Genomic DNA, 14,609 nt, shown 5'->3' with positions numbered 1-14,609 from the left:
AACCATTGCTCTGTCCACCTCCTCTGTGCCAGCTTCCTTCCCAGGCAGGCCCTGCCCACGTGGCAGCAGTGGTCACCAGCTGCTCCTGGTGCCCATTCACCAGCTTAGCAGCAGAAAAGTCGCAGAACCCAGTCCCTTTGGCCAGGCAGGTGGAGTGCCCACCCGGAGCCAATCACCATGTCCAGAGAACAACATGCTCACTGAGTGGCCAGGCCTGCATCATGTCCACCCTGGGACTCAGACAGTGGTCCAGGCCCATTAAATACATCGACTGGGAGATGGACCCCCAGAGAGCAGGGCTGCTGTTACCAAGGAGGTGAGAGCGGTTGGTGCCTATCTGAACCACCCTGAGCCATAATCAATTTATTATTTTATTGCCTCTGGGCAGAGTTGGCTACCTTCTTGGGCTGGGCGCTGGCTGAAACACTCCTCGCGTCCTTACAGCTGAGTTGGCTGATGCCTTCCTGCCCCCACCCCCCCAGCGGCTCCCCCTCACCTGCACGTGCCCAGCCAGGCCACCCACAGGCCAGGTCCCATGGCTGCCTCCCGTGGTCCTCCCGTCCACACATGCTCTGGCCCTAGGAGGGCATGCCCTGAAAGCGGCCCTGCCCCCGATTCCACTCCTATCCAAGGTGGAGAGGAGAGGCTGGGGCCTGAACCTTGGCCCTTCCCTGCCCCACGTGCTCTGGAAGAGGCTACAGCCCATCGAGGCTGCAGCTCCCTGGGCCATCACTGCCCCCACTGCTGTGCATGGGCTCCCCCATCCCCCAATTCTTCCTGGCTTCTGCCTCCCCAGGGATCTCAGCTGACCAGCTTCTGCTGGCTTTGCCCCTGAGCAGTGCCCAGGAACTGTCCGAGGCTTTCTGCTCCTGAAAGGGCAGCCCAGTCACACGAGACTCAGTGGCTGGGTTCTGCTGACACTGACCCTCCCTCCTCAGGGCCACAGTGTCCCCCAGCCTGCAATCCTGCTGCCTCCCAGATGTGAATGGGGGGGGGGGGGGCTGCATCTCTGGTGTCCTCTCACCCCCGAAGAGACCAAAATCAGCCCTTCCAGAATTCAGCGGTAGCCAGGTTACCATGGCGATGCCCATTATCCCTGCTGAACAAGAGATGAATCAGGAGCTAAAAATAGGCCCCCAGAGTGGATGGATGGACGAATGGATAGAGGCAGGGGTGGGTGGGCCTGCATTCAGGGTCAGAACAGTCTGTTTTTCCCAGACAAGATAATTTAGGGGGAAATCTCAACTGGAAACCCATGCCCACAGAGCTGGGAGGTGCTGCAAGTGGTGTCCCCTCCCCTGACAGAAGCACACACCATGCAGCACCCAGTAGGTCCTCATAAAGCTCAGGGCTTAGAGCCCTCTCCACCTGAGCCCGGCTGGTATAGACTTCAGGCAGGGAACAGGGGAGGCTCTTGGCTTGGGGTGGCCATCGCACTGACTGGCCCTTTCCAGAGGGGAGCACTGCCCCCTGCACCCTTTAATTCCCAGGAGGGCCCTTGGTTCAGTCCAGGAAGGACCTGGGGAACCTGCTGAGGAGCTCCCTACTTTAGTGTGAGGCTTCAGGGCACAGAAACACAACGCCCCACCCCTCCAGTGGGGTACAGTCCTTTGCTGGTTGGGGGGGGCAATGAAGGCACAAAGCCGCTGCAAGGACAAGACACTTTATTCTGCCTAAGTCCCCTCCCCCACCCCCGCAGACCCCACAGACAGAGAGACAAGGGCAGATGCAGCTGGGACCAGGAGGAATCTGGCTGCAGGGACAGGTGTCTGGGGGACCAGGGTTTTCTCAGAGACAGGGCACTGCCTGCTCACTCTCCCCAGTGAAGATCAGAAGCAAAGGAGCTGTCCCCCAGCCCCCTCCCCACCCACCAGGCTGGGGTAGGGTTAGGTGTGCCCCTGGGACCTCTTCACCCTTCAGCCTGGGGGCTGGTCCACCAGGCAGCAGGGTCACAGGAGCTGAGGGTGGGCCTGGGCTGCAAGATGGGAGGCCCCTGGGGAGTCGGGTGGAGGATGCTGGAGGCAGACGGTGGACACAATCCTGGCCACCCCATGGGTCCTCAGAGAGCAGAGCCCAAGCTGGCTTCTCAGGCGTGGGCACCGAGGTCTCTCGGAGGCAGCTCCTTGTGGCTGTAGTATTCCACCAGCTGCCTGGGCACCTCGGCCAGCACACTCTTGGCCAATGCCGCGGGGGACGCCTGGGTGTGGGGACAACGTGCCTCCAGCCAGCTTCCCGTCCCCTAGTCCCCCTTTCCCACCTACGCACACCCAGCCCCCTTCCCTAGAGCCCCCGGCTCCAGGCACCACAACCAGGAATTCACCAAATGGGCAGGTAGGTGAGCCTGTGTTAAGGTTGAGACTGCGGTGGCTGGAAAGTCCACCCCTGCTGACACTGCGGGGGCACAGATGGCCCTCTGGGTGGGTGTGACCCTGCTCTGGGCACAGGGCAGAGTGGCTGAGGCCCCTCGGATGCCCAGGTCCTCCCATGAAGCTGCGAGTGTGTGTCCATGTGACGCACAGTTCCTACTGCATCACAGAGGCTTGAAAGCCAGAGAGGTGGTTGCCTGAGGGGCACCCTGCCCTCTGGGGCGTCTGTGGACACTTCTCATAGTGCAAAGGTTTCTAGGGGCTGAAACTGCTCAGGATGGGGTGGGGGCTCAGTGCCTGTAGCCCCCACAATGCTGCCGAGGGACCCGCCAGGCACTCACGCTCTTGAGCTCCCGAAAGGGCACGAACTGCACGATGTCGCGGAGGGCGGGCTCGCCGCGTGGGGAGCGCAGGACACCATCGTCACCGTCTAGCACCTGCATGTCGGTGAAGTCGGCATTGCCCACCCCAACAATGATGATGGACATGGGCAGGTGGGAGGCGCGCACGATGGCCTCACGTGTGTCCGCCATGTCAGTCACCACGCCGTCCGTCAGGATCAGCAGAATGTAGTATTGCTGGGGGCACAGGGGAGGAGGGGCCGCGGGGACCCTGCAGGGCCGCTGCATCTCCCCCAGTTGAACCCCAAGTCCACCAACCAGACCGCCTAGGGGTGACCACGGTTGCCAAGCTTTTCTAAAAATGTATTCACAGAAGCGTACCACATGCACACAGGTGTACACACACACACATGGAATTACAGTGAGCTGTGACCACATGCTCCCTCTAACCTGGAGGTGGATATGGCCACACCTTACAGGTGGGGACATTGAGGCTAGGGGAGCCGGGGTTGACCCAGGTCTGAGGCCAGAGGAGAAGGGATCATCAGCCCTCGGTGGGGAGGGGCTCCCACACCCCAAAGAGACACTGAAATTTCCAACAACACACTCTGGCCCAGCCTGGCCCGGTGCCCAGTGTGTCTGCACATGACAGACTGGGGCTTGTTTCAAATAAAGGTCCATTTTCAGTGTGAAAAAAACAAAACCACTCAGCAATCATTACTAAAAATCTGGGCGAGAGAAAACACAGAAGAGCTGCAAAAATCACCCTGGAGCTCCAGCGCTGGAAGGCCGGCCAGACTACCCACTAGCCCGCCCAGCTCTAGCCAAGTGGGTACCCTCTCCCAGGGACCCCCTCTGAGCCCCCAGACCAGGGGGATGGCTAGTCTCCTGTCCAGGGCTGGTGGATTCCCACAGTGCCTGGCCCAGCCCTGAGCCCCACACACCCTCCTCCCACCCCCAGAGGAGGGGCAGCACCCACTGAGACCTCACAGCCCTGAATCTGCCAGCAGTGCAAACAGCACACCATCACCGCCTGCAATGGAAGCGTCACCTGAACCCGGGGACCACTGCAGTCGGGGCCCCGGGAGGCATCAGCCAGAAGGGACAGGGCTTCTCCATGGGACAGGAAGACGGGTGAGGGCAAAGTTCAAGAGGAGGCTCAGGGAAGGGGGTTCCAGATGCCGCCCAGCCTCCACCCACATCCACCTCACGCAGCTAAGATGAAGGGTCTGAGCCCCAGCAAGGACAGAGGCAGACCTGAGGCCCCCAGAGTTTAACTCCTCCCAGAGGAATCAGATGGGACATGAAGGCCACCACAAAGGCATGGTCAGCAGACTCCAGCAGGGGACCCTACTGTATGCACACACTGACCTCTTTAACGAGGGGGTGGCAAGAGGACCCCTGTAGGAGAAGGCAGGGGTCCCCAGCAGGATGGCCACACCCACTGTCAGGCCCAGCCCCCTTATCTTAACCCTGTGCCTCCTGGAAAATCCACCATGGTGTGGACGAGACGGCTGGACACTTAATACTCGGGAACTGACTCTGTCTTTAGGTGTGATAATGGGACCCAACTGTACCTCTTTCAGAGGTTTATACTGACATTTACAGAGGAAATTTTGTGTCTAAAACTTGCTTCAAAACAATACAAGAACATGAAAGCTGAATGTAATCCTTAACTCCAGGCTGGATTCTACACCAGAAATAATATTGTGATAAAATTATTTTTTTGGCAATTAATGCAATTGGAGCATATTTTATAGACTAAAGTATTGGATCTAAATTAAGCCACCTGAAATTGATACTTGTGCAGTGACTGTAGAAGAGAACGCCTGGATCTGAGGAAAGAAGGGGTGGGAGGCGACACTGTGACCCTGCCTTTGGGGGCTGTGTGTCTGGGAGAGCCACCCCCACTTAGGGCGCGGGACCAGGGACCACCAGGGACTGGGCGATGGCAAGTCCCAAGGATGGAGCAAGGCTGAGAGCAACAGCCCAGTCCCACCACAGGGAACTTCCCTGGTGGTATAGTGGACTTTCACTGCAGGTTTAATCCCTGGTCAGGCAACTAAGATCCCACATGCTGAGGGACACAGCCAAAAAAAGGGGAAAAAACAGATCAGGAGACCAGAACACAGGAAGGACAGGTCCTGGGACAGTGAGGAACAAGGACACATGGGGACAGATGGAGGCTGGGTTGAGACCAGAGGAGGGGGTCGCCTTCGATGTGAGACTGCAAAACAGTACTGTACAGGATCTTGTGAGCAGATCAACACCAAGAACTTGGGGGGAGGGTGGGGTTCAGGAGGCCAGCAGCCTGCTTTCAAGTGATTCAGAGAGAAGACAGGAGCAGTGTGTAGATGGTGGCAGGGGAGGAAGAGAAGTAGGAGGAGGCAACAGGGCAAGAAGTCCTGACCAGTGAGTCCAGGGAAAGGATGGGCCAAAGGTGTTGCGTTATTCTTCCAGGAAGTTGACTATTCTTTTTTTTTTTCCAGAATAAAAGGTTAAAAGAAGGCAACAGAGTCATCGTGCCTTAGGCAGGTCTACAGAACCCTAATGTAGGAGGCAGCCTTTAGCGTCTCACCACTTGTGCTAATTAAGAACAGAGGGATTTCCCCGGCAGTCCAGTGAACCAGGACTGGGCACTTTCACTCCCCGGGGCCTGGGTTCAATCCCTGGTCGGGGAACTAAATTCCCACAGGCTAACACAGTGCAGCCAAAAAAAAAAAAAAGAAAGACCATGCAAACAAAATAACAGTACATGTACAACAACCACAGACAGCAGATCAGCCTCCAGGGCGAGAATCTCCTGGGCAGAGAGCAGCGCTCAGCTCACTAGCTCTGGGGCCCTCGAGGTGTGTCCACGGCCGTCCTCACTCGGTCCAGACACCGGGGGCTCCTGCTTCCGGCCCCTCTTCCCTCCCTGGCCTCCCCATACCCACCTCCCGGCCCCGCCCGACCTGACCCCTCCCTCCTCCCCAGCGGCCGGCAGCCCTTCCTCACACGCCCGCCCTGGCACTAGGCACCTACAGAGGCCTCACGCGTGCGCTCCTCGGCCGCGGCTGTGCGGGCCACCTTGGAGATGATGGGCGCCACGTTGGTGGGGCCGTAGAGCTGGACCCTAGGCAGGCAGTTCTGGTAGGCCTCCACCACACCCTGGATCCCTGTGGGGGGAGGGGTGTGAGCACAGCCCCAGCGCACCCCCACCCTGGGCCATTCATGCTCCTACCTTCGCACTCATCATCCTCGGGGTTGAAATTGATGGCAAAGTCATGGGACACCTGGGCAGAAGGGACTGGTCAGCGGGTCCACCTCCTAGCACCCCACACCCCAACTACTGAGAGAGGTAGGTTTGGCGCCCCCCGGGCCACCATGTGAAACATCCTTTGTGGAAGGGGGTCACTGGGGACAGAGGGCAGAAGGCCAGCCTTGGATCCAGCAGGACCTGGAACTTCTGAGATGTATTAGCCAATAATTCCCCAACCCCCAAACTTTCTGCTTAACCCAGTCAGACACCCTTTCTAAGCGGAAAATTCCAGGCGAATGTCCCCCTTCTCCGCAGGGCTGACTGAGAACACTAGTGTTGGAAGGTCAAAGACAGGTCCCCACCCCCTGCCCCACCGCCTGTCACATCGCACTGCTTCCCCTGGGGCCCTGGGACCCAGCCTTTCTCCTACCTCGTACTTGGGAGGGATCCGGGCTCCAAAGCCCAAAGCAGAGAGCCTCTTGTCGCTGGAAGAGAGGCCGCCTCATCACCCAGGGCCCCCGACCTCACTGAGGGAACGGGGGCTTTGGGGAGACACCAACAGAGCCAGGAGACCAGGTGCCCCGAACCACACGGGGGAAACTAAGGCCCAGAGCTGTGGGGAGGCCACCAGGCTCGCAGGCAGGCAGGGGCAGTGCTGACTGGATGCAGGGACCTTGGCCCCATCACTCCCTAGGCCTCGAGAGCCCTGCCCCTCCATGGCCTCAGTTTACTGCTCTGTGTCTGCGAGAAGGACTCGGACCCCCATGGGGGGTGGCCCCATCTCTCTCTCAGGCCCTGGGGCACTGACCTATGACCCCTGCAGAGCCCAGGAGGCCGGCGCACCTGTCATAGTCCTGGCAGATCTCTCCCACGGCCACCAGGGCCTGCAGGTACTCGTTGGGCTGGAAGGGGTTGATGTAGTGCAGGGAGCAGCTGTTCCTGGGGTCCCCGTTGGAGGCCGTGAAGTCAATGGCCACCTGCAGAGGCCACGGCATCATGAGCCTGAAGCCTTCCTTCCTGGCCTGGGTGGCAGCTGCACCCCATCTGACAGCTAAGGACACCGAGGCCTGGGGAAGCCGCTTGCCCGGGGATGTGAAAACCCCGGGGATGTAAGCCCAAGGGTCTGATGCTGTGCTGGCCAGATCACAGGAGAAGGGACAGGCCAACCCCAAAGCTCCTGGGTCCCCAGGCGCAGCCAGCACCTCTGCGGCAACACCAGCCAGGGACCCCAAGGAGCCAGAGCAGTCACAGTAGACCCTCAGCACCTCCTCCTGCAGTCAAGGGTGGGGGGAGGGGCTGGGCAGGGCCTGGGAGGAGCAAGCTCTGAGACAGGGTCCCCGTGTGTCCTCCTGCCCAGTTACTACCCTCAGGCCTTTCTGGCTGTCACTTGAAGAAGCTCGGAGGGGTCACAAGGAAGGGGTCTGCAGGCCCTGCAGAGGGGCCTTTTCTGCACACATCCACCCCGGGTGTCAAAGGGGCTCTGAGTGGGGCCAGGCGCCGACCTCCCCCCATCCTCTGGGATGCAGCCCACAGGCGGTGTGGAGAGTGCAGACTCACCGTGAAGTGGATCTGGCAGCCGCCCATGACGTAGTCCAGGAACGAGTACACCCTGTAGAGCTTTCAGGGTCCCCGCCCCAGGGAGACTGAGGCCGGGGCTTCAGGGCAGGGCCTCTGGGGCTGCTGGGACCTGCCCTCCCCCAGGGCAGCTGGGGCAGGCAGGAGCCTAGCAGCCTCAGTCCCTGCCTCTCGGGCCCTCAGGTTGTCTGCATGCCCATCTCCCCCCACCATCTAGTCTCTTGTCTCCCCCTCCCCTCCATTTCCTAACCCACCTCCATGCACTGGGGGCACAAGAGCCCTTGAGTCCATCTGACAATGGGGGAGATTCCAGGGAGTGGCCTGCCACTGCCGAGCTTGCTCTTCCGCAGAGCTCAGGTGGAAGCAGGACTGCCCCCCCAACCTCATACCGTGGGTGGGTGGGGGAGGGTCTGTAGCCTGGGCTGAGGCTCACCTTCAGGTCTGCCAGGATGACCACCCCAGAATTCTTGTAATTGCGCTTCTTCTGCTTATACTTGGAGTTCACACAGTCCCACTGGGCCTGGGGGACAGGGACAGGCAGAGACCCCCACCCCAGAGTGCCAGCGCCCAACACCCCACCCTAAGGGGTTGGGGAGGTCTTGAAGCCCTGCCCATCGGCGTCAGTCTGTCCAACACAGGCCAGTGATCCCTACTCTGACCACCTAGTGGGCGTGGCTGTCATGCTCTGTCATTAGCCTCTCTAAAGCCATCACAAGCATTTTTGGGGAACTCAGCCCAGGGCCAGCGCCCCAGAGCATTCTGGGGGACAGGCCGGCTCACCTGGTCCTCCCGGAAGGCTTTCTGCATCTCCTCGAAGGTGGTGGAGAATTCTCCGATGAAGTCGTGCTTTCCGCGGGAGTCGTAATCCCAAACGAGGCCCTGGAGAGCCCGGGACTCAGCCCGCCTGCCCTTCTGGGTCCCAGGCCTGGGCGTCTCCATGGCACTGCAGGCAGGCCGCCCCCTCCCCACCACGCCTCTCCAGTACCCCCGCCCATCCCGCACCTCTCAACTCCAAGAGGGCGTGGTCTGGCGGGGCTGGCCCCGCCCCAGCCGCCCGCCGCGCCCCTTCCCAGCCATACTCCCATCCTCCCGGCGCAAAGCCCCACCCACCTTGAGAGGCCGGGACTCCTCACAGCTGCACAGGCTGTTCAGAGACACCTTGAAAGGTTGCCAGGTAGGGCTCAGGTCGTTCTTCACCACCTGTGGGCCGGGAGGGGCGGGCGGCTCAGGGGGCCCGGCCTCAGGCTCCAGGCAGGACCCTGCGAGCCCAGAGCTGCATCTCCGAACCTCGTTCCATCCAGAACCCCCTTTGTAGCTTCCTCCACATTCCGGGACCACCTGGACTCCTTTCCTTACATAGCCTTTTTTTTTTTTTTTTTTTAACTCAAATTAATTTATCTCAAAAGGAAACGCTTTCCCACTGCTGTCACTGGGATCTTGTTTCATGGGCAGGTAGTCACAACAAATGCAGATCCTTGACCCTAGGACACAAGGTCCACCCGCGCCTGGCTGCTCCCTGTTCAAAGGGGGATGGCGGTGTTGGGGATCAAGACCCCTACAGCCGCAGCGGGCAGGGAGGTGCCGGGAGGGTCAGGGGCAGCCTCCTCTGTGCTTTCACGCTACCCCCGGGTGCTGGGCGGGGACCCCGCACCTCTGTCCTGTACACCAGTTGCTCACTCTGATCATCATTCATCCGGTATAACTCCAGGAAGGGGTCTGACTTGCTGAAGAGGTCCTGCCAGAGGAGCAAAGGATGAGCTTGGCAAGCCGGGTTGGGGGCCAGGCTCTGCCACTCTCCGGGTGTGAGGGCCCAGCCCTCCTTGAGAGCATCTCCACCCCACCGCCCCCACCCACTCGAGCTTCCCTAGCTCCCCAGCACCCTGGCTCCCCAGCACTTCCAGCCCAGAGCCTGGCTCCCACCAGTTCCTCCACTGTCTGCCCTGGGACCCCCCGCCCCCCACCCCGAGCCCCTGAGAGCTGTCACAGGAAGCTGTGAGGATGAACTGAGGGCAGTCACACAACAGGACCCTGACAGCAGCACCGCCGCCCTGGCTCCGAGTGCGTTCCACTCCGCGGCCACCTGTCTCCTCGTGGACACCCCCTGACAGGAGGGAGAGCTGGGCTCCAGGGGAGCACCCCACACCTTGTCGTCCAGTTTCCTGGCCCTGAAGGAGAGCTCCACGTAGCCGTTGTTCCCGGAAATGTCCTCGGCTATCACCTGGGTGGAGGGGGCAAGAGGGTCCTGACCCCTGGAGGGTCTTCAGCTGGCCCACTCCAACCCTTCTCCGCCCTGCCGCCCAGTCTCCCAGTCTATGGGAGGTGCCTAGACACCGGGCAGCCTGGGCCTCGTCCCCCCACAGCCTCAGTGACGAAGGGGCGGGGCCTGAAGGGGAGGGGCCGGTGGAAGGCGGGGCCTCACCGTGATGGTGGACTTGCCCGCGTTCCTGCCGAACTTCAGCAGCAGTGCCCGGGTCACCTTCTTCTGGGCCACTATCTGGAAGTCAGAGGGTCAGGAAGGGTCCGCACCTGCTCCGAGGACTCTAACCCCACCCGAGGTCTCCCAGTCTCCTTCCCAATGCCCCCAATCACCCTTGGTGGCCTGGCTCCCCAAACCTACCACTCAGGTGAGGAAGTGGAGATTCAGGCAGAGGTCGAGGACTTACTCAAGGGCCACCACTGGGATTTGAAGCCAGGGTCCAAACCTTTGGCCGGCCCTGCAGACCTGGTGGCACTGGGTGGCCTTCCCATAATCCAGAGTTTACGTGTATATCCAGACATACATGTCCATACATGTGTCCATGGATCTGCACCCATAGGTGCACACATGCTTGCACATGGATGTCCGTGCTTGTGTGTCCCTGCATGTGAGGGAAGTGGGAGGCCAGCACTGGGTGGACCCTGCTGAAATCTCAGTCCTCTTATCTGACAGAGGCTCAAGGCAGCAATGGAGATTAGTCACATGGCCTTCATGTTGGGGAAAAGAAGTCGGACACAAATGGGAACATACTGTGTGATTCACGGACACAATGTTCTAGAACAGACAAAACTATAGGGGGAGGGGGTTGAGAGAAGCAGGGGGACATGCTGGATGACAAAGATGTGCTATGTGATCTGGGTGGTGGTCAGGTGTGTACAACTGTCTAAGCCCATCAATCACAACCCTAGAGGTCTACACATATTACTGTATGTAAATTATACCTCATTAAAAAGCCCTCAGAGTATTCATGAGAATCGAATGTGTGACACATGGAGTGTTCTGCCCAGAGCCTGTGCTGAGCAGTTTGGCTGGAGGCAAGACCTTTTGTTTCACTGACAATCATAGAGCTAATGGGAATGACTTCACTGGAGGATGCAGGGTCCCTTAGACCAGTCACTGCCATGGAGACAGGCAAGGGAAGGGCTCCCTTATGTCGTGGAAGTGAAGAAGCAAGCTGCAGAGCAGTGTATGGCATTTGTGCTTTTAAAAGTGTATATATAGGGACTTCCCTTATAGTCCAGTGGCTGAGACTCCATGCTCCCAGTACAGGGGGCCTGGGTTCAATCCCTGGTCAGGGAACAAAGATCCCACATGCCTCAACTAAGCCCCAGCACAGCCAAATAAATAAATATTTTTTAAAAAGTGTATATATAGAGAAAAAACTATATGTCCCTTTGCTCTGATAAGACTACCTCTCTCCAGAAGGATATAATGAACCTGGGGGCAGGGCAGGAAGGAGACACCCAGAGCGTGCCTGTTATACTTTCTGAATTTAGATCCATATGACTATATTACCCAGTTCCAAATTACATTTTTTAAATTAACTAAAAGACATTTTTTTAGAAGGAGCTAGGAGTCAGGCAGAACACCTGGTACACAGTTGGTGCATAATCTTGCTGTCCCCAGACCACCACTGCACCTGCTGAGGTGCCCATGCTGCCCTTCTCCTCTGAGAGCATGGGGACGGGGCACCCACCTGCCCCAAAGTGCATTCCATGCCCCCCAGGAAGTCATCCTCTTGGCAGCTCAGGCTGCTGGGCCCATGGGTGTCGTAGACCTCAAAGCGCAGCTTCTGCACCTCCTCGAAGTAGTAGTCAAGCGTGAAGACCTTGGAGAAGACCGGGTGCAGGCTGCTCCGGACCACCTCGGTTCTGCCCACCTGCAAGCGGCCCTGGGTGAGCAGAGCCCTGGAGGAGGGGGACAAGATTCTACCGGGGGGCGCTGCCCGGAGACCCTGTGCCTCTGCTGTAGCCTACGGAGTCCCCTGTCCCACCCACCTGCCCTTGGGTGGTCCTGGAGGACTTGCATTCAGGTTGTGCTGTGGCAAGACCCATCTGCTGCTTCGAGGCTTCTGGTTGTCCCTTGGGGGGTCATTCCCCAGAACCCTGGGCACCTCCCTCCCTGAGATAAAGGCGCAGTTCTCTAGCCGCCACAGGCCACAGCTTCTCGTCTCATGCCCCCACAGCCTCCTCCATCCCCACACCACAGATGGGGAAGCAGGCTCAGAGAAGGGAAGGGGTGTCCAAGGGCACCCCAAGTCAGGGACAGAGCTGGATTGGAACCTCGCTGGGCAAACCTTAGAGCAGAGATATTTTTCCAGCACCCAGGTGGGCAGGCAGGGAGACTCCAGAGTGGCGGGGGGGCAGGCAGGGATTGCAGAGATAACCCCTTGGTTCAGCTCTCTCCTCCAACTTGGGCCCCAACCCATCAAAGTGCAATCTGGACTGGGGAGGTAGGTTTCTGTGCCCTGCTCCACAGTCGCACAAACTCCCACACCCAAGATGAGGGTGTTTATGTGCTTTCTCAAGAGACATATGCCCCCACGGAGCACTGAGGCCAAGCAATGAAGGCTAATGGGGGCTTGGGCCCCTCCAGCAGATCCTTTGCCCCCGAAGTCGATGACTGGAGGGTTTCTCAGGCCAGGAGGCTGGTGGTCCAGAGATGACAAAAAACAGCACAAGGTCATAGCCAGGGAGCAGTGCGGTCCAGGGAGCTGGCGCAGCGCATCTCTAGGACTATCCGACCCTCAGCGGCTGTACCTCAGACGTGCCCCTAACATCCTCCCTACCTCCGCCCGAGCTGTATGCGGCCACCGAAGCCAGGGACGCGCGTGCGCGGAGAGACCCGTCGCAGGGGGAGCGCTGGAGGCTGGGGAGAACTCGGGTTCGAGTTCCGGCCCCCCAGCTCTCCGGGGGCTCAATGCCCGACTTCACCTATTCACCCCCGACTTCTTGCCCTTTCGAGGTGAGGCCACGCGTCTCACGTGAGATGGTGGCGGAAAAAGCGCTTCGTGGGGCGCAGAGCGGTCTGAGCAGTCCCGCGGCCCGCCCTCCGGGAGCGTAGGTCTGGGGTGAAGAGCCCGCCCCCGCGCAGGCGCCCCGGCCGCTCCCGGGACCGGAGGGAAGCCCGCGTCGCCGAGAGACGGGACGCGCCCAGAGCCAGGTCCGCGAGGCTTGCGAACCGTCCGCTGCTGCCCAGACCCCGGCCGCACGCGCCGCGCTCGCCAGGCCACCCCGCGGCCGCTCGGTACCGGCTCGACTCTTCCCGAACTCGAGAGCCAGGCGCCAGCCTGGGAGCCCTCCGGGCGGGGCGTCCCGGTCTCGGAGATGGAGTCCTGGCTCCCGGAGCGCCCGGCTAGCCTCCTGTGGGACCCTCGGTGCGCTGTCTCCGCCCTGCGAATGCGTACCCGGCGGAGGACTGGTGCTCCCGGCTGCCGCGCGGGTCCGAGGTGGACCCGTGACCTCGGTCCAAGCCCTGTGTCCCCCAGTCCCCTCTGCGCCCCCCAGGAGAGCCCCTGCGGCACCCTCAAGCCTGGGCGTTTCACTTTGGCCCCGGAGCCCCTACCCGGACCCGGGGTCGCACCCTCCACTCCAGGGTTGCCTCCCTCTACCTGGAGCCCCTCTCGGGGTTCCGCCTCCAACCCAGCCCCTACACTTCAACCCCACAGCTCCAGGGCACCCATCTCTAGACCAGGTAACCCCACCGTGACCCAGCTCTGCACCCCACTAGGCTCGCACATCCATCTCGGCTTCCGCGTCCGCAGCTCCAGGCCCCCACCCCCCGCCTGCCCGCGCCCCTACCTGCACCCACTGGCCTTGCGATTGCAGCAGCAGCACCACGCTCGGGTCGGACTTGGTGAGCGGGTCGCGGTCCAGCAGGTGCCGGCAGCTCAGCCGCAGCTCCACCTTCGAGGCGCAGGGCGCCGGCACCACCCCGGGGGCCGCCGCCGCCCGGCGCTCCGAGCCCGCGCTCATGCTCCCGGCTCCCGCGCTCCGGGACTTGGTTGGGCCCACCGAGGGGCGGCTGTCCGCCAGTCGGCGCCGCGGCAGCGCGGGGAAATGATGGCCCGGCCAGGCGTGGCCGCGCTTCTCTCCCCTCACGCCAGCCCGGCGCGGGCACACGTGGCTCCCGCAGCAGCCACGGCACGGGAACTGCAGGAGGGGGTGTCAGAGAGGGTGGGACAGAGGAGGGGGCAGTGGAGGGGCGGGGCCTAGGCGGGGCCGGGCAGAGAGGGGGCAGTGGAGCCCGGGGGGAGGAGTGGGCGCTGAGCGGTGGCCTTAGCCCGCCCTTCGTCCCCATCCCGCTCCGTCCCCATCCCCCTTCGAGGATGCAGGGGTTTCGACGGGTTCTGATCCCCAGGGCGAGAGGTTTGAGGTCCAAAACGGGTGGGCCCTCCCAGGATAACCAGAACCCCACGGGGCCCCCTGCTTGGAGACCTGCTCAGGTCAGGAGGCTCTCTGCTGGCCTGAGCATGAGCCCCAAGTCCCTGCAGACTGCCCCCCTGGGAAGCTAGGGCCCAGTAGAGGCCCAGTTTAGCACCAAATCCACACCTCCCCCCATCCCTCAGATCCCAACCCCAGGCCTTGCTGCATTTAATGAGGCATCACTTCAGTCAGCAAGCATGTGCTGGGCGCCCCCTGTGTGCCCGGCGCCTTGAGGCTGGGACTTGATGCAGGAACAACAGGTCTGCCTTCCCCAGAGCCTGTTGTCCAGGAGCCAGTACAACCCCTGCTGTCCTGGGGGTGTCTACACTGAGGGTCAGGGTCTGGGGTCCTTCCACATCTGCCTGCTGCATTCAAGTCAGAACAGGCCTGGGCTCCTTGGGAGGG

General features: G+C 60.9%; 1 protein-coding gene across 2 annotated transcripts; it reads right to left on the bottom strand.

The window, feature by feature from the left end:
* Window positions 1–1,647: 1,647 nt before the first annotated feature.
* CPNE7 (copine 7) lies at window positions 1,648–13,859 on the bottom strand. 2 transcript variants are annotated; one of them, XM_043897481.1, is made up of 15 exons: window positions 13,581–13,859; window positions 11,477–11,659; window positions 9,943–10,017; window positions 9,667–9,741; window positions 9,175–9,258; window positions 8,634–8,723; window positions 8,304–8,402; window positions 7,957–8,043; window positions 7,506–7,565; window positions 6,792–6,925; window positions 6,379–6,433; window positions 5,931–5,982; window positions 5,732–5,865; window positions 2,708–2,944; window positions 1,648–2,197 (listed from the first exon to the last, which is right to left on the bottom strand). In XM_043897481.1, the coding sequence occupies exons 1-15, from the start codon at window positions 13,752–13,754 to the stop codon at window positions 2,087–2,089; spliced, it is 1,650 nt and encodes a 549-aa protein (XP_043753416.1). In that variant the 5' UTR covers window positions 13,755–13,859; the 3' UTR covers window positions 1,648–2,086. The 2 variants fall into 2 exon arrangements, with proteins under 2 accessions (XP_043753416.1, XP_043753418.1); XM_043897483.1 differs by lacking the exon at window positions 7,957–8,043.
* Between the last annotated feature and the right edge of the window lie 750 nt (window positions 13,860–14,609).

Source organism: Cervus elaphus, chromosome 4 (genome assembly GCF_910594005.1).
Source record: "Cervus elaphus chromosome 4, mCerEla1.1, whole genome shotgun sequence".
NCBI lineage: Eukaryota > Metazoa > Chordata > Mammalia > Artiodactyla > Cervidae > Cervus > Cervus elaphus.
Note: the sequence above shows the minus strand (reverse complement) of the source record. Positions and strands in the feature narration are given on the sequence as shown.

Excerpts from the sequence above, each read along its gene's own strand:
- CPNE7 (XM_043897481.1), bottom strand. The coding sequence starts at position 13,754 with ATGAGCGCGGGCTCGGAGCGCCGGGCGGCGGCGGCCCCCGGGGTGGTG. Across the intron at positions 2,945-5,731 it reads AGCGCACGCGTGAGGCCTCT|CAATACTACATTCTGCTGAT; the intron begins GTAGGTGCCTAG and ends CTGTGCCCCCAG. Across the intron at positions 2,198-2,707 it reads CCTTTCGGGAGCTCAAGAGC|GCGTCCCCCGCGGCATTGGC; the intron begins GTGAGTGCCTGG and ends CCCCACACCCAG.